The sequence below is a fragment of the Choloepus didactylus genome, chromosome 3, assembly GCF_015220235.1.
Source record: "Choloepus didactylus isolate mChoDid1 chromosome 3, mChoDid1.pri, whole genome shotgun sequence".
NCBI classification, from domain to species: domain Eukaryota; kingdom Metazoa; phylum Chordata; class Mammalia; order Pilosa; family Megalonychidae; genus Choloepus; species Choloepus didactylus.
This window is the reverse complement of record NC_051309.1, coordinates 178,399,389-178,421,648: the sequence shown is the minus strand read 5'-3', so window position 1 is coordinate 178,421,648 and position 22,260 is coordinate 178,399,389. Positions and strand designations below refer to the sequence as shown.

The 22,260-nt window shown below is 37.0% G+C and overlaps 1 protein-coding gene across 1 annotated transcript in view; it reads left to right on the top strand.

The window, feature by feature from the left end:
* Nucleotides 1-22,260, top strand: part of LOC119529992 (E3 ubiquitin-protein ligase MARCHF1) — a 581,433-nt gene that overhangs the window by 68,066 nt on the left and 491,107 nt on the right. Inside the window, exon 2 of the mRNA XM_037830956.1 lies at nt 19,016-19,224. Coding sequence (XP_037686884.1) covers nt 19,126-19,224 — 99 coding nt within the window. The 5' untranslated portion in view covers nt 19,016-19,125. The remainder of the gene's footprint in view (nt 1-19,015; nt 19,225-22,260) is intronic.

Below are 22,260 nucleotides of genomic sequence, written 5' to 3'. Positions count from 1 at the left end.
AGCTTCTGGTGGTGGTTGGCTACCCTTGGCATTCCGTGGCGTGTAGTGGCATAACTACAATCTCAGCCTCCATCTCCACGTGGCCTTGTGTCTTCATGTCTCTGTCTCAGCCTCTCTTCTCTTTTTATAAGGACACCAGTAATGTTGACTAAAGCCCTACCCTACCCCAGTATGGCCTCATTTTGACTTAACCAATACCATCTGCAAAGACCCTTTATCCAAATCAAGTCATATTCTGATATACTAGGGGTTAGGTCTTCAATATGTCTTTTGGGGGGGGGGGCACAATTCACAATCACCTTATATAATCAATATTTTATTTGTTTTGCATTCTATCAATCAAGACTCTATGTCATTTTCTTAAGATGTTTGCTGTCAAAGAGTTAAGTTTAATTTTAGGTCAGCCATTGACTATATGTGAGACTTTTGACAAGTCATTTAACTCTCAGAGCCTCAGTTCTCTTCTCTGTTAAATTGAGATAATAATCATACATAGAAAGATTATTATGAGTTACAACTTGATTAATATATATGTAGAGTACCTGATATATTATTTGACAAAAAATGTGCTTATGTTTAAAAGAATAATGAAGATTAAATATAGGCATTTTTTTAAAAATATAGAGTATGTTCCTTGAAACAGTACCCTAAGAAAGGAGTATTCAATCACACAGTAAGTCAATCAATGTCTTTTATGTAAAGAGGATTATTTCTATATATTGATGAAATATAAATATACATCCATTGTTTAATAGGACTTTTAAAAAACTAAGATCTGTAAGAAAGTGGCATACACTTTGCACCCAAACTATAGTTAGTACAATGTAATTTTTCATGAAGAAGTTTGCAGTAGTTTGGTGTCATTATTACAAATATTAGTTATCATACAGCTAAAATATCCCATTTTATCAACTTTCAAATGTACAATTCAATATGTTACGTTCAAAATATTGTGCTACCATCATCAACATCCATTACCCCAACTTTTTCATCACCTCAATCAGAATCTTTGCACCCAGTAAGCAATATTTTCCCCTACCACTTCCCCCACCTGACCCCTAACAACCTATAATTTACTGCTTTTCTCTATGAAATTTGCTAATTCTGGCTATTTCATATAAGACAGATCATACCATAATTGTCCTTTTGTTGTCTGGCTTATTTCACTCAACATGATATCTTCAAAACTTATTCATTGATGCATTCTTCTTAGAAAGTATTTCTGGGTGTTATTTTTAAAGATTCCGTGACCCATTTTTCAATATTATGGAATTTTAGAACTTATTTTACCCCTTTTAATCTTATTATTTGATGTGTTTTTTCTCTATGAATTCTTCTGATGGTAATATCTTTTAAAATATTACTTCTAAGTTAACTATATTAAGAATCTCTTTCTATTAGTATCTTTGTTTAGAACTTTTAAATATAGAATCTGTATATATTTGGATATATATGTGTAAATGTATACATGCATGTGTGTATGTATGTGTGTATGTATACATGTATATTTAAGTCAGTCATTTAAAATTTTACTTTAGGAATGTGCAATTAGCAGTCAATATATTCAATAACTAGACAGGTAGACTTTCTATATTTGTTGCCACAGCTGATGATTTAATTCTTCTTTCTGCGATAAAATCAAGCAGATCTTAACTCCTTTACACATCTCTTATTTTTGTAGCACTTTCTCATATAAGTTATTGTCTTAGCTAACTGACTGCTATGACAAAAAACACATGCAATGGGTTGGCTTAACAACAGGAATTTATTGACACACCGTTTCAGAGGCTGGAAGGCTTGTTTTCTCCTCAGGTCAGTTGCAGTCTGGCTGGCCAGCAATCCTTGGGTTCCTTGGCTTTCCCATCACATGGTGATGCACTCTCCTTTCTCATCCAGTGCCAGTTGACTTCTTCTCCCATGACTTTTTTTCTCTGAGGCCTCGAGTAATATGATTAAGACCCATCTGATTCAGCTGGGCCACATCTTAACTAAAAATAATATCTTCAAAAGGTCCTATCTATAATAGGTTCACATCCACAGGAATGGCTTAAGGTAAAGAACATTTTTTTTTCCCCTGGGGTGCATAATTCAGCCTATCACAGTCATCAATATCAGCATATTCTCTGTCAATTAATATGCATCCTATTTTACTGAACTTATATTGCCTCATAAGGTTACCATCTCTATACAAGGAATAATCTTATGTAAAAGGGTAAACACAAAATCTAATATCACAGAATCCCCAAATTAAAATGTACCTCAGAAGTTTCTGAATCCAGCCTTTAAAAAGATGTTTTAATGCACTCCATAATGATCCCAGTAGGTGACTGCTTACTGCCAACTTGTACATTAAATTTTGGGAATAAATAGTGGCTAATTTACATTGTCAAAAACTCCAATTTTCAAATTTTAATTTTTTATACTGACTCAGATGGACCTCTGAACTTTGATTATCTTCAAGATTTAGGGAATGTGTATTCCATAATTTCAAAATACACCTGGCTTGCCACTTGCCAACATTTGGCTCCTTCAAGCCCCTGTGAGCACATGTTAAGGAATCACACAAAATGCAGGCACTAGCACATACTCTTCATTATAAAACTATTTTAAACGTGCTCTTCTCTGCTTGCTTGCTCTTCTTGATTTTCACTATATAATCCTTTGTCTTTTCTTTCTCCCCTTGGATCTGATGCCTATTGTTATCATCTGACCAATGTCTTGGCTCTTCTTGATGATCACTGATTTCCTGACAGGATATGGCATCTCAGGGCCCAACACATATTGCCCGTCCTGATAAGACTCGATCCCCAGGATCCTTCTGCCTCCTTGTGGCTCCTTGCCCACACTCACATCCTGTGTGTGCTGCCTTACAGCTTTTCCTTATTTTTTACCTCTCCTGTAGACAGCCACTGGAATACAATTTCCATTTTCCTGGCTACCCGAGTAGTATATCTTTCTTAGTTTGCAGTGAACTGCCTTCTAATTTTTGTACACTCATTTCTTGCCTCTCACCAGAAAGTGTTTCTAATCTGGAAAAAAAAAAAAAGCAAATAAAAAAGAAAACAAAAAAATCTTCACTTGATTTGGTGAGAAACAGAGTCTGTTGTTTGGAGCTAAAAACAAGGATGTCTTGTTAGTCATCATTTGAAATGTAGGAGCATAAACTTAAGCCTTCTGGACATTACTTTCTTTTCTGAAGAAAAAAAAAAATACCTCTCTTGAACTACCTGAATATTAGAATAGGTAATGTTTAGCCAAATTTGTTTTAATTGCTAGAAGTGAAAGAATATAAACAACTAATTAGGGAGTTAAGGATTCAATTGTTCCTTACTTTCCACTGGTGATACTGCTTTTGAAAATGGTAAATAAATACCTGGCAAAATAGATTAACCCATATCAGAAAGTAAATTATAGTGACTATTTTAAAGGAACAATATACTCAATAAGAATATTTGATGAATTTAACACGTGGTTTTCTGTGAGACTATTATATTGCTTGGCCAAAGTTAAGTTTCCTATACTTTTAGGGCAAGGGTTAATAGTAATAGTGTTTCAGTGGGCTTGACTATAGGACTAGTGTGGCTCATTGAAAAGAATTACAAATACTGATAAGATCCTTGTCCTACTTCTAAAAACCATCAAGGAATATGTGTACTTGATAAAGGAAATAGGAGCAAACAGTGTGGTTCTCATATAATCAAGAAACAATTTTGTATCCTCAGTGGTCTTTTAAAATTCATTGTTCAGTTGGGGGCTTTACCCAGTTGTTTCTCAGATTCTATTATTTTTGGATATATATAAAAAAGAATCCATAAGCTAAAATTTTTAATCTGCTCTTTATTTTTAAATGCAATTTTATTGAGATATATTCACACACCATACAAACCATCCTAAGTATACAATCAATGGCTCACAGTATCATCACATCGTTTTGCATACATCCCCATGAGCAATTTTAGAACATTTTGATTACTCCAGAAAAGAAATAAAAATAAAGAAAACCCAAAACCTCCCATACCTCTTATCCCCCTATACTTAATATTTTTTTCTTATTTTTTTATTTTTTTATTTTATGAGAGCAGTTGTAGATTTACAGAAAAATCATGTAAGTACAGAGGTTGTCACGGATTTGTCTCTTTACACATCAAACCTGTGGTCTCTTGTTAGAAAAGGCCTGAGCCTTATTAGGTCATAATTCAGTCAGTCTGAGCTTCATTCAAGCTATCTCCCATTCAAATAAGAGTATAGGGACAGACAATAGTTTAAAAGTAAAGAGCACTCAAGACAAGAATTCAAATTCAACACGTTTACTAAAGGAGCTGTGCCGGTTTGAATGTATTGTGTCCCCCAAATGCCATTATCTTTGTGGTCTTGTGGGACAGACGTTTTGGTGCTGGTTAGATTTGCTTGGAATGTGCCCCACCCAGCTGTCGGTGGTGACTTCGGTGGGATACACCTATGGAGGTGTGACCCCACCCATTCAGGGTGGGCCTTGATCAGTGGAGCCATATAAAACATGCTGACTCAAAGAGACTGAACGGAGTGCAGCTGTGAGTGACGTTTTGAAGAGGAGCAAGCTTGCTAGAGAGGAGCGTCCTGGGAGAAAGCCATTTTGAAACCAGAACTTTGGAGCAGACGCCAGCCACATGCCTTCCCAGCTAACGGAGGTTTTCCGGACGCCATTTGCCATCCTCCAGTGAAGGTACCTGATTACTGATGTGTTACCTTGGACACTTTATGGCCTTAAGACTGTAACTGTGTAGCCAAATAAACCCCCTTTTTATAAAAGCCAATCCATCTCTGGTGTTTTGCATTCCGCAACATTAGCAAACTAGAACAGGAGCACATAAGGTTAAAGGAACAAGTTTACAATGTAAAAATAAATTGATACATTATGAAGCCTGGGATGCAGCTGGATATGATTACAGACGACCTCTCAAGTCTAAGTTACAGAGTAGTTATAGAGCCTTTGATTTATGATACGTTCAGTTGAATTACATTCTATTTTTATGTTTGAACCACCAGTGGTGAGCTACAGGTAGTGAACCACAGGTGAGTCAAAAACAAAGGAGGGTGTGCTGGTTTGAATGCATTTTGTCCCCCAAACGCCATTATCTTTGATGTAGTCTTGTGGGACAGACTTTTGGTGCTGATTAGATTTGCTTGGAATGTGCCCCACCCAGCTGTGGGTGGTGACTCTGGTGGGATACTCCCATGGAGGCGTGGCCCTGCCCATTCAGGGTGGGCCTTGATCTGGGGAGCCATATAAATGTGCTGACTCAAAGAGACTGGACGGAGTGCAGCTGTGAGTGACGTTTTGAAGAGGAGCAAGCTTGCTAGAGAGGAACGTCCTGGGAGAAAGCCATTTTGAAACCAGAACTTTGGAGCAGATGCCAGCCACGTGCCTTCCCAGCTAACAGAGGTTTTCCGGACGCCATTGGCCATCCTCCAGTGAAGGTACCCGATTACTGATGTGTTACCTTGGACACTTTATGGCCTTAAGACTGTAACTGTGTAGCCAAATAAACCCCCTTTTTATAAAAGCCAGTCCATCTCTGGTGTTTTGCATTCCGCAGCATTAGCAAACTAGAACAGAGGGTATTCACAGCATTATCAGAGATTCAAACTTAACCTTAAATGTTGCAAAACTTTACTGAAAATATTTCTACTAATTAAGCTATGACTTCTGTAAGAGCAATATAATACACATTTACTTAAAAATTAGAAGAAAGATTATTTTTACTTATATCTAATTTATTAGTATACTTCCTTATCACATTCTATAATTAGTCTAGTTATTACATCATGTTATGTCCCTAACATCCTCCTTTTCTGCTTGGGCCTGTTTAGCCTCTCCCTCAGTGCAGTCTTCTAATATAGGACTTGAAGGATATGAATCATCTGTCCCAGGCCTTTCCACTTTCTCTCACTTGGAAATTGTACTTGGGCGTTTTGTGGTAAAAGTTCTGCTAAGTAGGCTTCTATGTCAGAAGGAGTAAGTGGTTCTTCACTATTAGAACAGAAGGCATCAGGTGCTTTGTGAGAGAAGCAAGTCTCCACAGTTATCCGATCCTTACATGGAGGGAAGTAGTCAGCGTCTTCATTATGTGATTCCTCAGTGCAGGTACTGTTCTGTAATAGCTGTGACAATTTCCCACTTGTCTCTCGCATACACACAGGTTTTCCTATCATTAACATTTTGCATTAGTGTGGTTCATTTGTTACAACTGATGAAACATTGTTCTTATACTATTATGAACTGTTTCCCCTTTGGAAGAGAATTTCCCTTCCTCTATTCCTTCTCTTGGAATCCTGGGCTCTTCTCTTTGTTGTTTTCTTTTTTAATGCAATTTTACTGAGATATATTCACGTACCAGATAATCATCCACAGTGTACAATCAGTGGTTCACAGTACCATCATATAGTTGTGCATTCATCCCCAGAATCAATTTTTGAACATTTTCATTACTCCAAAAAATAAAAATAAGAATAAAAATAAAAAAGAATATCCAAGACATCCCATACACCATATCCCCCCTTATTATTTATTTATTTTTTGCCTTGGTTTTCTTCCTCATCTGTCCATATACTGGATAAAGAGAGTGTCAGTCACAAGGTTTTCACGATTACATAGTCACACCTTAAAAGCTACGTAGTTATACAGTCTTCTTCAAGAATCAAGGCTACTGGATTATTGTTCAGTGGTTTCAGAGGTTTCCTTCTAGCTATTCCAATACACTAAAAACTACCAAGGGATATCTATATAATGCATGAGAATAACCTACAGAATGACCTCTTGACTCTATTTGAAATCTCTCAGCTACTGAAACTTTATTTTGTTTCATTCTCTTACCCCTTTTGGTCAAGAAGGCTTTCTCAATCTCACGATGCCAGGGCCAGGCTCTTCCCCAGGAGTCAAGTCCCATGTTGCCAGGGAGACTTACACTCCTGGGAGTCATGTGCCATGTATGGGGGAGGGTAGTGAGTGTAACTGCAGAGCTGACTTGGAAAGAGTGTCCACATCTGAGCAACAAAAGAGGTTCTCTGGGAATGACTCTTAGGCTTAACTTCTCCTTTGCAGGAGTACATTTCATAAGGGCAAGCCTCATTTGAAGTCATGGCCTATTAAGTTGGTAGTCTCCAGTGCTTGTGAGAATATCAGGAATTCCCCAGGTGGGGAAGTTTAACATTTCCACATTTTCCCCAGTCCTTGAAGTGACTGTGAAACTTTTTTTTTTCTTTTTTTATTCTCTGCCCAAATTACACTGGAATGTATCAGAGCATCACAATAACCTGTACAAACCAATCAGATCTCACTCCCTATTCAAGGGTCCATGTAATTATGGTGTTCAAATAAACTGACCTTACAGGTTAAATTAGATAGCATGCAAGGGCAAGTCCCATGCTCGAGGGCTCAGCACATCAAACCGCCAGTTCCAATGTTTGTGACAACATCAACACCAGTCCAGGTGAGGATGTCCAACACATCCGCACCTTCCCCCCGATCCTCAGGGCTGGGGAGGGGGAGGCTGTAAATATATTTTTTATTATCTGCCCAAGTTACTCTGGGATGTGTCACTATTCACACCAGCCTATACCAACCTACCGTATCTCACTTCCTATTCAAAGCTCCATGCAATTGTGATGTTTGAACAAATCGACTGTAGAGTTGTACTGTTTAGAAAATTTAGATCCTGTATCAAATAGATATCTATTCCCTTGGTCTCATATGGAAGTTGAAGTTTTAAAACACAGTCAGTTTCAACCTTTACCCTTTGGCCTGGCTTGCCCTGGTCTTAACCAGATCTGCTTCATTCATATCACTAATTGAAGTCTGGGCTCTTTTTCAGCTTTTGTTTTTTTTTTTTTTTTTTTTTTGACAGTGGCTGTATGCACTAATACTGACATTCATATCTGCTAAGCTCTAGCTCTGAGTTTCAGGTGTCTCAGAGATATTCATTGTTCCAGAGACCAATCAGGTTATACGCTAGGGGATCAGCATCTCAAAGTTTAGAGATAGGCATTACAATTCAGGAATAGAGTTAACTGCTATAAGAGCTTACAATCTAGGGACTATTACAATTATTATGTCCACGTTAGGCTATGTTCTAAGATTCAATTCTGAGTTTACACATTGTAGTTAGTCCATACTGGTGAGGCATCATCCCTCTCACCATGTTTTCTCCAACACTTTTACTCCTATATATATATTTTCCTACAATTTTATAGAGTTATATTCACATACCATATATTTATCCACAGCGTACAATCCGTTGTTCATGGTATCATCATAAAGTTGTACATTTATCACCACAATCAGCACTTGAACATACTGATTACTACAAGAAAATTTTTTTTTTTTTTTTTTGCAATAAGAAAAAAATGATAAAAAGAAAAATAACATGTCATACAATACAATATACTAGTAAGGACAGCAAATAACACCACTACCAGGAATCCCATATTCCTCCCCTATATCCCCCTCTCATGTACATTTAGCATTGGCATATTGCCTTTGTTACATTTAATGGAGGTATATTACAATGCTACTGTTGACCATAGACTCCAGTTTGCTTTGATTATGTTTTTTCCTGAATACCATCCCCTTTTCAAATTTCTACATGGTTGACATTCATTTGCTTTCCCACATGCAAAAACATTTTTATATTTGTATATTTAGTAACAGTCATTGGCCACTCCAGTTTTTGCCACATTATACAGTCCCAGTCTTTATCATCTATCTTTACCTCTGGTGTCATACATTCTCCTATCCCACCTCTTTCAGCTTTACTCACAGACATCTTTGTTCAGTGTACTTACAATACCATGTTACCATCACACAGTATTATGCTATCTATTTCTGGATCTATGCAATCAATCCTAAACATTCTGTAGTCCTTCAGCATCAAATGGCTGATCTCTGCCCTCTTTCTATCTCCTGGTCGCCTGTGTTGTCAGCTTTTAACTCCCAAAGTTCCTTCATTAATGTCTGTTCATATTAGTGAGACCATACAGAATCTGTCCTTTTGTTTCTGGCTAACTTCACTCAACATAATGTCCTGAAGTTTCATCCACATTATATGATCCATGTCTTTGTTCTGTCTTACAGCTGCATAATATTCCATCATGTGTATATACCAAAGTTTGTCTATCCACTCGTCCTTTGATGGACATTTGGGCTGTTTCCATCTCTTGGCAATTGTGAATAATGCTGCAATAAACATCGGTTTACAAATGTCTGTTTGTGTCTTAAGTTTCAGTTCCTCTGAGTATATACCCAGCAATGGAATAGCTGGGTCATATGGCAAATCTATATTTAGCTTCCTGAGGAACCTCCATAGTGTCTTCCAGAGTGGTTGCAACATTCTACATTCCCACCAACAGTGAATAAGTGTGCCTCTTTCTCCACATCCTCTCCAGGACTTGTCATTTTCTGTTTTTTGGATAATGGCCATTCTGGTAGGTGTGAGATGATATCTCATTGTGGTTTTGATTTGCATTTCCTTAATAGCCAGTGAAGTTGAGCATTTTTTCATATGCTTTTGAGCCATTTGTATTTCCTCTTCAGAAAAATGTCTGTTCATATCTTTTGCCCATTTTTTAATTGGATTGTTTGTCTTTCTGTTATTGAGATGCAGGATTCCTTTATATATTCGGGATATTAAACCCTTATCTGATACGTGGTTTCCAAATATCATCTCCCATTGTATAGGTTGCCTTTTTACTTTTCTGACAAAGTCCTTTGATGTACAAAAGTGTTTAATTTTGAGGAGATCCCATTTGTCTATTTGTTCTTTGGTTGCTCATGCCTTGGGTGTGAAATCTAGGAAACCATCTCCTATCACAAGATCTTTAAGATATTGCCCTACATTTTCTTCTAAGAGTTTTATGGTCTTAGTGCTAATGTTTAGGTCTTTGATCCACTTTGAGTTAATTTGGGTGTAAGGTGTGAGATGGACATCCTCTTTCATTCTTTTGGAAATGGATATCCAGTTCTCCAAACACCATTTATTGAACAGGCTGCTCTTTCCCAGTTGCTTCGGCTTCACTGCCTTATCAAAGATCAGTTGTCCATAGATGCGAGGGTCTATTTCTGAACACTCAATTTAATTCCATTGATCAGTATATCTGTCCTTATGCCAGTACCATGCTGTTTTGAGCACTGTAGCATTGTAATATGCTTCAAAGTCAGGTAGTGTGAGACCTCCCACTTCATTCCTCTTTCTCAAGATATTTTTGGCTATTTGGGGCACCTTACCCTTCCAAATAAATTTAGTTATTGGTTTTTCTATTTCTGTAAAGTAAGTTGTTGGGATTTGAATTGGTATTGCATTGAATCTGTAAATCAGTTTAGGTAAAATTGCCATCTTAACTATATTTAGTCTTCCAATCCATGAACATGGTATGTTCTTCCATTTTTTCAGGTCTTGTTCAATTTCTTTTAGCTGTTTCTTATAGTTTTCTATGTAAAGGTCTTTTGCGTCCTTTGTTAAGTTTATTCCTAAATACTTGATTCTTTTGGTTGCTATTGTAAATGGGATTTTTTTCTTGATTTCCTCCTCTTGTGGCACATTACTTGTGTATAGGAACAGTACAGATTTTTGCATGTTGATCTTGTAGCCTGCTACTTTGCTGTATTCATTGACTAGTTCTAGTAGCTTTGCTGTAGATTTTTCTGGATTTCCTACATATAGAATCATGTCATCTGCAAGTAGTGAAAGTTTTACTTCTTCCTCTCCAATTTGGATGCCTTTTATTTCTTTTTCTTGCCTAATTGCTCTGGCTAGAACTTCCAGCACAATGTTGAATAACAATGGTGATAGTGAGCATCCCTGTCTTGTTCCTGATCTTAGAGGAAAAGCTTTCAGTCTCTCCCCATTGAGTGTGATGTTAGCTGTGGGTTTTTCATATATTGCCTTTATCATATGGAAAAAGTTCCCTTCTATTCCTATCCTTTGAAGTGTTTTCATCAGGAAAGGATGTTGAATTTTGTCAAATGCCTTTTCTGCATCAATCGAGATGATCATGTGGTTCTTCTGCTTTGATTTCTTGATGTGGTGTATTACATTAATTGATTTTCTTGTGTTGAACCAGCCTTGCATACCTGGAATAAATCCCACCTGGTCGTGGTGTATAATTCTTTTAATGTGCTGCTGGATTCGATTTGTGAGTATTTTGTTGAGGATTTTTGTGTCTATATTCATTAAAGAAATTGGTCTATAATTTTCTTTTTATGTAGTATCTTTGTCTGGTTTTTGTATTAGGGTGATGTTGGCTTCATAGAAAGAGTTAGGTAGCTTTCCCTCTTCTTCAATTTTTTTGAAGAGTTTGAGCAGGATTGGTACTAATTCATTCTTGAATGCTTGGTAGAATTCACTTGTGAAACCATCTGGTCCTGGGATTTTCCTTTTTGGCAGCTTTTTGATGACTGACATCTCTTTAGTTGTGATTGGTTTGTTGAGGTCATCTGTTTCTTCTTGAGTTAATGTTGGTTGTTTATGCTTTTCTAGGAAGTTGTCCATTTCATCTAAGTTGTCTAGTTTATTAGCATATAGTTGCTCATAGTATCTTCTCATTATCTCCTTAATTTCTGCAGGGTCGGTAGTTTTATTTCCTTTCCCATTTCTGATTGCATTTATTTGCATCTGCTCTCTCTTTTTTTTTTTTTTTGTTAGCCTAGCCAGTCGTCTATCAATTTTATTGATTTTCTCAAAGAACCAACTTTTGGTTTTGTTGATTCTCTCTATTGTTTTCCTGTTCTCAATTGCATTTATTTCTGCTCTAATCTTTGTTTTTCTTCCCTTCTGCTTGCTTTGGGGTTAGTTTGCTGTTCTTTCTCTAATTCCTCCAGGTGAGCAGTTAACTCTTCAATTTTTACTCTCTCTTCTCTTTTAATATAGGCATTTAGGGCAATAAATTTCCCTCTCAGCACCACCATTGCTGCATCCCATACGTTTTGATAAGTTGTGTTTTCATTGTCATTTGCCTTGAGGTATTTACTAATTTCTCTTGTATTTTCTTCCTTTACCCACTGGTTTTCTAAGAGGGTGTTGTTTAGCCTTCATATGTTTGTGAATTTTATGACCTTCTGCCTTTTATTTATTTCCAACTTCATTCCATTGTGGTCTGAGAAAGTGTTTTGTATAGTATCAATATTTTTAAATTTGTTGAGACTTGCTTTGTGACCCAACATGTGGTCTATCCTAGAGAATGTTCCATGAGCACTTCAGAAAGAAGTGTACCCTGCTGTTATTCGATGTAGTGTTCTATAAATGTCTGTCAAGTCTAGTTCATTTTTCATACAATTCAACATCTCTGTTTCTTTAGTGATCCTCTGTCTAGATGTTCTATCCATTGATGAGAGTGGTGTATTGAAGTCTCCAACTATTATTGTAGAGGTATCTATTTCTCCTTTCAGTGATCGCAGTGTTTGCCTCATGAATTTTGGTGCATAAATATTTATGATTGTTATGTTTTCTTGATGAATTGACCCTTTTACTAATATATAGTGTCCTTTGTCTGTTTTAATTGTTTCGCTTTTGAAGTCTAAATTGTCTGATATTAATATAGCTACTCCCACTTTTTTCTGGTTGTTGTTTGCATGAAATATCTTTTTCCAACCTTTCACTTTCAGTCTATGTTTGTCCCTGTGTCTAAGGTGAGTTTCTTGTAGACAGCATATAGATGGGTCCTGTTTTTTAATCCATTCTGCCAGTCTGTGTCTTTTTATTGGGGAGTTTAATCCATTTACATTTAGTGTTATTACTGTAAGGGCATTACTTTCTACTACCATTGTTTTTTTTGGAATTTATATGTCATATCTTATTTTTTCCTCTCGTTTTACCTTTCCTGATAATCTTCATTTCTGCACTCTTCTCCAACTCTCTCTCTCCTGTCTTTTCCTATCAGCCTGTAGCACTCCCTTTAGTATTTCTTGTAGTGCCGGTCTCTTATTCACAAACTCTCTCAGTGTCTGTTTGTCTGAAAACATTTTAATCTCTCCCTCATTTTTGAAGGAAAGTTTTGCTGGATATAGAATTCTTGGTTGGCAGTTTTTCTCTTTTAGTATCTTAAATATACCATGCCACTGTCTTCTTGCCTCCATGGTTTCTGCAGAGAAATCTGTACATAGTCTTATCAACTTTCCCTTGTATGTGATGGATTGCTTTTCTCTTGCTGCTTTCAGAATCCTCTCTTTGTCTTTGACATTGGACAATCTGACCAGTAAGTGTCTTGGAGTAGGTCTATTGGGATCTATTCTATTTGGGGTACGTTGTACTTCTTGAATCTCTAATTTTCTGTCTTTTATAAGAGTTGGGAAATTTTCAGTGAATATGTCTTCTATTACTCTTTCTGCCCCATTTCCCCCCTCTTCTCCTTCTGGGATACCCATAACACATATATTTGTGTGTTTCATGTTGTCACTCCGCTCCTTAAGACCCTGCTCATACTTTTCCATTTTTTTCACCATCTGTTCTTTTGTGTGTATGAATTCGAATGACCTGTCTTCCAGTTCACTGATCCTTTCTTCTGCCTGTTCAAATCTACTGTTGTGTCCCTCCATTGTGTTTTTCATCTCCTCCATTGTGGCCTTCATTCACATGAGTTCTGCCATTTGTTTTTTTAAGTTTATGAATTCTTCTTTATGGTCATCCAGTGTCTTCTTTATATCCTTCAGCTCTTTTGCTGTATCTTCCTTCATTTCATCGAATTTATTTAGCATTAGTTGCCTCCACTCCTGTGTCTCAGCTGAGATATTAGTTTGTTCCTTTGGCTGGTCCATGTTTTCATGTTTCCTGGTATGGCTTGTTATCTTAAGTTGTCTAGGCATCTGATTTTCTTGATTAGTTTATTTTGGAGCTTGTTTCCTATCTTTTACCTAGTTGTTTTCTTGTTGGTTGGCTTTGTTCTCTGGCCTCTGTTATTCAGTTCAACTTATTCTAGACCTCTAACTTAGGTTCTATTTAGTTGATCAGAATTTTTCCCCTCTTGTTTTTTCTGTTTCTTGCTCTGCCTCTATGTAACCTTTTTGTGAGTGGGTCTCCTCAGATATGGTCGACCCTAGTCAGATTTTCCCAGTCTAGTGAGGCCCAGGTCTCATTGGGAGGGTATGGAGTTTTCCTGAGAATGAGACCCTCCTATGAGGCCTTTAGAATTGGTGCTTTTCCTCTCTTGTCCAACAGGTGGCGCTTGCCAGCCCGCAGCTCCCCCAGCAGTGTAAGGAGGTATGGAGACTTTAGTTCTCCTGGTGAGTCTGATCCTGTCGGGGGCGTGGCTGAATTCCAGCCCCTGGGGTCTGAGTTCCCAGAAGGAGGACTGCCAGTTGAGCTGGACCTCCCTCCACTCTACCAATCCTCAGAACTCCAGTTGTCTCTCAGGGGCACTATTCCCTTCTCCCCTCTCCTCTTTGGGGCCTCTCCAGGTAGATTCCTTGGTCAGCCTGAGTTGCCAATTAAAGACGGGGGTGGAGGCCTTGAGTAGTGAATAGGGAACTCAAAGACACTGTGGGTACTCTGTCTCCCCCAAGCCCAGCCTAGTCCCTCAACCTGGGCTTTCCAATAGAAAGTAACCACATATATTACTTTTAGATTAAAAAAAAAGAAATAGAAAAGAGAAACAAGAAAAAGAAAAAAAAAAGGTGTCTCTTTTAAAAGTCTTTCCCCAGCCTGGAAGTTTTGTCAGTGTCAGAATAGAGCATTTAAAGTTATGCTTTTGGCTATTGTCTGATAATTACTCTCCAACAGCTTCAGTTCCACCCCTGCCGGGGGCTATTGAAATACAAAAAGATAAGGGATCAGTGAGAAGCCAGAAGGGACAAAATGTAGGAGAAAAAAAAATGGCTTTTTGGAGTCTGGGAATGGGTGCCCGCTTTTAAGTGCCCCCACTTCTCAGATCCCAGCCCTTCTTTAGCACCCCAGCTCCCAAAATTAGTTAATTAATTTGTTAATTAATTCTGCAATTGAGGCTGGGTTGAGCCTCCCTTCTTGCCCTGAGCAGACTGCTGTTTTTTGTTTTTTTTTTTCCCCCCGTTTCAGGGAGCCAGCAGCAAGACAGTCTGTGAGGTCTGGGTGGGGAGGGGTGCCAGACCCCTGCTCCAGGGAACTCACAAGGTTCTCTGAGATCTCAGCTTTTCCTCCAATTCCAAACTTGCATCCAATGTGTGACTGGTTACTGGAGACCCCGAAAACACTGTTTCATATAGTTCTTGGGTAATTGCCAGCTGCTCTAGGGGAGAGACAAAATTCTGCTCCTCACCACTTCGCCGTCTTGCCCGCCTATGACCTCATTTTAACTTAACTAATTCTATTTGTAACAACTCTATTTCCAAATAAGTCATGATCACATGTCCAGGGATTAGGAATTCAACATATCTTTTTGGAGGGCACAATTCAACCCATAACAGTTGACTTTATCTCTGTCAAGCTCCAACTGAGGCCCCAATTCCTCTCTACAGTTTTCTTCAGCTCTTTAGAGCTAGGATCATTTCTTGTTGCTTAGACCTACTTTGACACTTACATTCAATATTCTGAATTACGTTTTAAATATTGATTGCATTGTGCCATATATTTTTCAAACTGACTCACCTGTGTAAGTCATCTCTCACTAATGACACAACAAATTCCTTCATTGCAGGATTGTCCTACATAATTTATATCTTACTTCCTGCCCTTTAATTCCTAGCATGTTTCAGAAGGCATAGAAGATGTCCAGTAAATGTGTGTTGAATTGAATTATCAATATGTCCATTTAATGCATTAGTAGTAGTCTTTGTCTAAGTCTGTGTTTCCTTTCTTGCTTAATTCCGACCAAAATAAATCCCTAAGCAGTAGGTTCTAATCCTACTATTAGAATTACCAAATGCAAAGGACAGATTCCGGGGCCATAGGTACTAAACCAGAGGCCAGAAGGTAGAAGCAAAACAAATATAATTCAAAGCATGTGTATGGAATGGAATAGTATCCAGGTGGTGACAGAATATTCCAAGATGTTTTCATCAATAATTACAAATGGTGGTTTCCACAAAAGTCAAATTTGGAGATCTAGAGCTCATGATTTCATCTATGGGTACACATTAGCCGAATAATTCCTGAATCTATGGGTTTTCTCTGGTAGTGTGGTCAGAGCCTGTTAGTGCTTAGTTGCAAAATGAATTTGCTCCTTGTTTATTCCATAGGGTTTAATTACTGTACAGGCTGGAAATTTACTCTCATAGGAGAAATGCATTCCTCAACAGTTTTCTTAGCTTTGGACTGTTATGTAATGAGTCACTCCTGAGAGAATGTGTGCTGCCAGTTAAGAGAGCACTTTGGTAGTTACTTGACAAAGGTGTTAGGTAAATTGCAAATCAGAGGCATTAGCTGATCTGTGTTCCAGTGTTCCAGGGTAGTGGAGTATTAGAACCCAAAAAGGTTTAAAGGCATGATTTTTTCCTGATACATTTTGAAAATTATAAAAGCTAAATTTGTAGCAATAACTAATGATATATAACATATACAATATATGTAATCATCCCTTTTATTAATTTTAAGTTATTTCTGAAACATTTACTTGAAATGATATAATAAACTTCCCCTTTAGTGTGTGAAATGCTTTAAGAAATAAATACCCTTTTCCTGAAAATCAATTTATATTCTAAATTTTAGGATAAAAGCAAGCTAATTGAAATAACTCAACCACATAAATCAAATTAAATTGAAATTCAAATCTGATTTTCTTAAATCTCAGAGCAAACAAAGGATAACTTCACATGTATAATTAGGTAAAGGATTAAGAGAGCCATTTAGCTAATTCAAGCTAAAACTCTACTTCCCTGTAACTTTAATGAATATTTTAGGCAAAAATACTAAAGTCTAAATAATCTGGAAAGCTGCCTAAGTTACTCATGGAACTTTTCATGGATGTTAACTTTGACAATATTACTTTTCTAAACAGGTTCATAATTTACATTTTAGCATTTGTCGTGCAATATTAGATTCACAGTCTTCTGTTTCCAACCTCCTAATTAAGATAGTCCTTCTAAACAGAGTGATTAACATTATTCTTTTTAAAGAAGGGAAATGCCCATTTCACAATAACAAGACACAGATGTGGTCCTTAGCTATAGCACCTTTTAAGCATTATCAATTTAAATTTGGACATAGCATTTTTGGAAGAAGTTTGACTTATTCCCTTCATTAAAGCTTTATTTGACAAATACTCTTTGTAAACTAAGGGTAATGAAGAATAAATGCCAGGTTCAAACTACCTACCTCTTTTTTTTCTTTTTTTCTATTCCAGAACAAGATATTTGTCCTTATACAAATCTTAATTAAACTTGTTGTGCTAGGGTTATTTTAGTGATATACTGCAGTGGCTCTCAAAATTGATTTATATAAGAATCACTAGTGATATTGTTTAAAAATGCCTACCCCAGGTGCCCACCACAGCCCCATACCATACCTGAATGTATGATAAAATGAGTCCCAGTTATCAATTTCTTGTAAAATCTCCCCAGATGAGCCTGATGGATGGTAAGGGGTGAGAACTACTGCCAGAGCTCATGTGAAGGTGGCTAATGTAGGGTTAAGAACACCATTAAACTAAATTTGAAAGTACACTGAAGTATTTATTTACTTTCAAGTATTTGAAGATTTGCTAGGTGTCTACTTTGATTATTTTTGGCTTACTTACCAATGAGAGTACCAACTTTTTCTCCGTTTTTATCTCTATGCTGAATTTAAACAAATTGAAATGCCATATAGAAATGGCATTATCATTGTGGAGTAAAAAGCTAGTTAGAGATCATGTGTCTTGCAATTAGAAACTACTTTGGTGACCTTCTATGTAATTGGGGACAGATTGTAATTTATAAGCAATTCCTGAGAATGTGTAAACAGCCGATTTTCTGAGTTTTGCTTCTTTTGGGGTGCAAAATCACAAGAGACTGAACTCTGATATACTGATAATTTCCAGAAAATAGAAGTGCAAGTATCTAAATTAAGAAAAGAAAATTCTGCCTTCCTAGAGACAGAATACCAAATAACCTAACAAAGAGAAAATTATCATAGGGGAAAAGGGATCTTTAAAAAGTTAATGTGGGAATTGCCCTGTTTTAAAGGGGCTTTTTTCTTTTAATTTAAAATGCAGAAACTTTGATTAACCATTTGTTTCCTCCAATTTGTGTAAATTTGGAGAGATTAGTGAAGTCCTTAGCAGAGTCTATTTCCTGGAAAAACAAGGAGAATCCCCTACTGGTTTTAACAAATGTATCTCCAGAAGGACGGGGTTGCTATAAAGCTGAAATGAGTAGTGTGGTGCTCTTATTCCCCAGAATGACAGGTGCTTTCTGGCTCCTGTTGCTGATGTCTTACTAAGGACGGTGCAGCAAATGATTAACTCCCTTTTACAACTAGTCAAACAAAGACATTTGCAGTTTCTTCCAGTCTCCCTCTTCTCTGTCTCTCTTTAACACCTCGTGGTTGCTCTTCACTTGAAGGCAGAAGCTTTAACCTAAGCAGATTATTGTAGAGGCATGAAGGACACAGCCAGCTAGCCATGCTTTTCAAGGAAGAGATTTGGCTCCAAATAGGACACTAAGCTTTTCAGCCTTCTGCTTATTTACCTAGTCAGCAGGATGTGCTGTCTGTGGGTGCTTAGTGGACTCCTGGGGAATCAGGAGAGAAACAAAAGCAGAAGTGGCAGCCGCTGCAAATGTGGGAGTCTGTGCCATTAAAGGAAGCGGTTGCTAATAAGGGCCTGTGAGACCTAGGTTTCCTTGGTTTCCATGACAGTTATTAGGTACCATAGAAATTGAATCGTCTCCCACAATGCTCTTGAGGAAGTGGGGGTGCTCCAGTGACAAAGCAGTGCAGTTATGACTTGCAGTAAATCATCCTTTTGAGAATGCAATACACCCTGGATTGTTTGCTTTTGCATTTCTTTTCAACTCCCTTTCAGTGTGTTTGACATTTTGGCCAGAAGACCCTGGCTTCTGCTGCACAGTGTCTCAAACACTATTTTTCCCCTTTTTGTTTAGAACTGAGCTTGGCAAAGCAAGGATATGAACAATTGTGCAGGTGGGCTACTCAGGGCGAGTGAAGAGACAAGGCATCCAATCAGGGACTGGCAACCTGCAGCCCTGCCAATATGCCCCTCCACCAGATTTCTGTAATCCCAGCACGGGAGACTGCCAGCAATGGGAGAAGTTCAATGGGCAGAAACAAAGAGAAGAACAAGGAAGTTGAGGTAAGAGGAGGTTTGATTTGATAAAACAGGACTAGCCAAGCCACTGTAGCCAACAATGCTCTTTGTACCACAGGACGTGGCTAAGGCTTAAAGAGCAGCTGTTTTCCAGCTTTCAGTGTATAGTAATAGATTGGAAGAGAATCATTTGTAACTGATAGGAACATATGAAATTTAACCTCTCTATTCTGAGTAAAGAAAAGAACCAAATCCATAGGGACACTTGCTACTTGACAGATAAAAACTTCTGCCTCTTTTTCTAAACATTCCGCAATGACAATTGGACTTTTATGGCTATCCTGGATTGGCTGTGGACATCGCTGTAGTCCATTTTCAGCCAGTGGAGCTGTTGATGTTTGTTAATTTTGGTCACTGTCCATTAAGCTAGAATGCTTTGAAAATAATTTTCTTATCAATGAGACAGAGAAATCAGAGATGTGAAAGGCATGTCACTGAATATATAACATGAATTAGGATGGCATTTCACTAATTAGTAAGATCTATGAGTAAGAGCTCCCAATACTCATTCACAGCATGTGCGTGTATTACTCCTATTTGATGTTTGCTTCATTTGTATTTTTTTCTTTGTGGAAAAGAAAAGTATTATTTGGAACTTACATGAACTAAGGAAATATAGTATTCAACTTACTACATTGAGGCTTTATTTTACAGTGAAATTTAGCAGCTGTTGTTCTAAGTTAAACGGTTTGAAATAGCAGATGCTGTGAATTTATTTCAAAGGTTTTTAAGAAGGGGATTGGAGAGAGTCAGCGATATTGGTTAAATATATTATAAATGCTTTTGTGTTCCTCTAAGAGAGAGCTTGGGATAGAATGCCAGAAACTGTAATCCTCTTGTCCCATTAATATAGCTGTGTCTAGTCCTCAGGTCTCACTAGTTTTGTAGAAGATAAGCTTTCCCCCACCTCCATTGTGTATGTTAATATTTTTCTCAAGAGGATTTGCATAGGATGGGGGTTGAGGGTGTGCAAAGAAGAAGGGGGGAGAGTGACAATACAAAGCAAATTAAACCAACAAAGCAAATGAGATTGGAATGTCAGGAGTGCCTAAGAGGAAGAGAGTAACAAAATTGAATGGATCTTCAAAAGCAACAAGTTTTTGATGTGGCTAGAATTTGTAGAAAACTTCAGGAGATTTTTGATTGACTTTCTGTGGGAATTACTTTAGTAATTACCTAGTGATAGGTGCGTCAGGTATTTTTTTGAGCTTCTGAGAATGAAACATCTTTGTGAATTGAGGAAACATCAGCACAGTGTTAATTGGAAACATTATCTGTAATATGCCTCTTTCATTTGACTTGGTGATATGATTATTAGAACATCAAAGAGTTATCTCTTAAATTTAATGGCATGGAGAGTGGGAGACACTGATCAATGCTGCAAATAGGTATAGACATGCCAAAAGCAAAATTAAAAATAAATTATGCATTACTTACTCACAGTCTGGATTCTTTGTGTGAATTTAAGGTATATTAAATTTTGAAAGAAACTTCATATGAAAAATTGGGTGGCAATATCATTTGGTATTTGGAATTATCAGCATCTGAAAGATGTTTGGAATTAAAAACACTATTTGAATTTCAAGTTTCCTCCTCCTTTTCTTTGATAGTTTGTTACCACCAAAAATCTCCTATTGTTGACTTCTACTTGGAGATGAGTCAGATAAAACTGGGATGGTTTACTCTACTTTAGAAGGAAAAAAAAAAACAAAAACAAAGAAAAAGACTTGTTTTTAATCCATGTTAGAAATAAGAATGAAATTATTCTCTCTCAAATTTAAAAAGCCTCAATCTTTATCCAAATATTGATATTAAAGCACACCTTCAGCTATTTTCACACATCTTTAAAAGAAGTACCTGTATACACTTATGAACAGCTGTGTTTCTTTCAGGAACAAAACATTTTAATATATCACACTGAGTGTCAGCGGACAAGAATAATTAGAGTAATTATAAAAATAAAAAGAAAGGAAAATCTCATCCTACCTATTGTTTTTTACAAAGAGACATTGTCTGGATATCAGAAAGGGACACAGTTATTTAAGATTGCAAATACTTATTTTTATTTTTGGAATAGAGTTAAAATTTCTCTTTAGGAATATGTTTAAAACATATTAAATCTTAAAGGCCATTAAATCACTTGTTTTGATGAACTCAATAGTAGTCTGAAAGAGTTGTAAATAACATTTAAGATGGACAAATTAAATGATTCACATCCTGTGCGTTAGAAAGCAAGATTATTCAGTGCAAGGATTTCTGTAAACCCAAGTGTCAGTTCTCTCTAAAGGAAAGTAAATATCTTGTACATGTATAGACATCCTCCTTTGAAGTTCCCTTAATGTTTTTGCTTGTCTTCAAGTTATCCAAAGAAAACATATGCACATTGGGCAACTGATATAATATCAGAAATAAGAATTTGCTAATTTAAATATGACCCAATTTATGTTCCTTAGAAACTTTGAGATTTTTGAATATACTGCACTGTTAACTTTACATCTAGTTTTTATTATTAAGGCATATTCAGAAAAAAAAAAAATGAAACTATTATCAACTATTACTGCAGTCCAGAATACCTAGGTGTAAAAATGAACAGATTAAGATTAAGAAACGATTCTAACTCCAAGCTTTACAATGGATACACTTTGACATATTTTTGCGTAATATTATACTATCTACTCATTTAATAACCCGAGAAGAGTTAAAGACTTAATAATATGTTCTATCCTGGTTGGGTAGATTTGGTGTTAATTTTGAGAGAGGGATCCAGGTTTATCTTCCAGAGGCACCAGCTCTGGAGGTTGTTTGGACAGTTCAAGGATATTGCCTCAAACTTGCATTCCAGAGACAAAGTTTTATTAGCACAGCCAAAGAAGACTCATCTCATAGGGGTGCATAGAAGATTTCTGTATAATGCAGTTATTAATTTATATCTGGAGATAATATGCTCTTTGTGGGGAAATTATTGAGGGCAGGCTCCAGGAAAGCTCTGGAAAGGAGATTAGTAATCCCACTTTTCTTAGT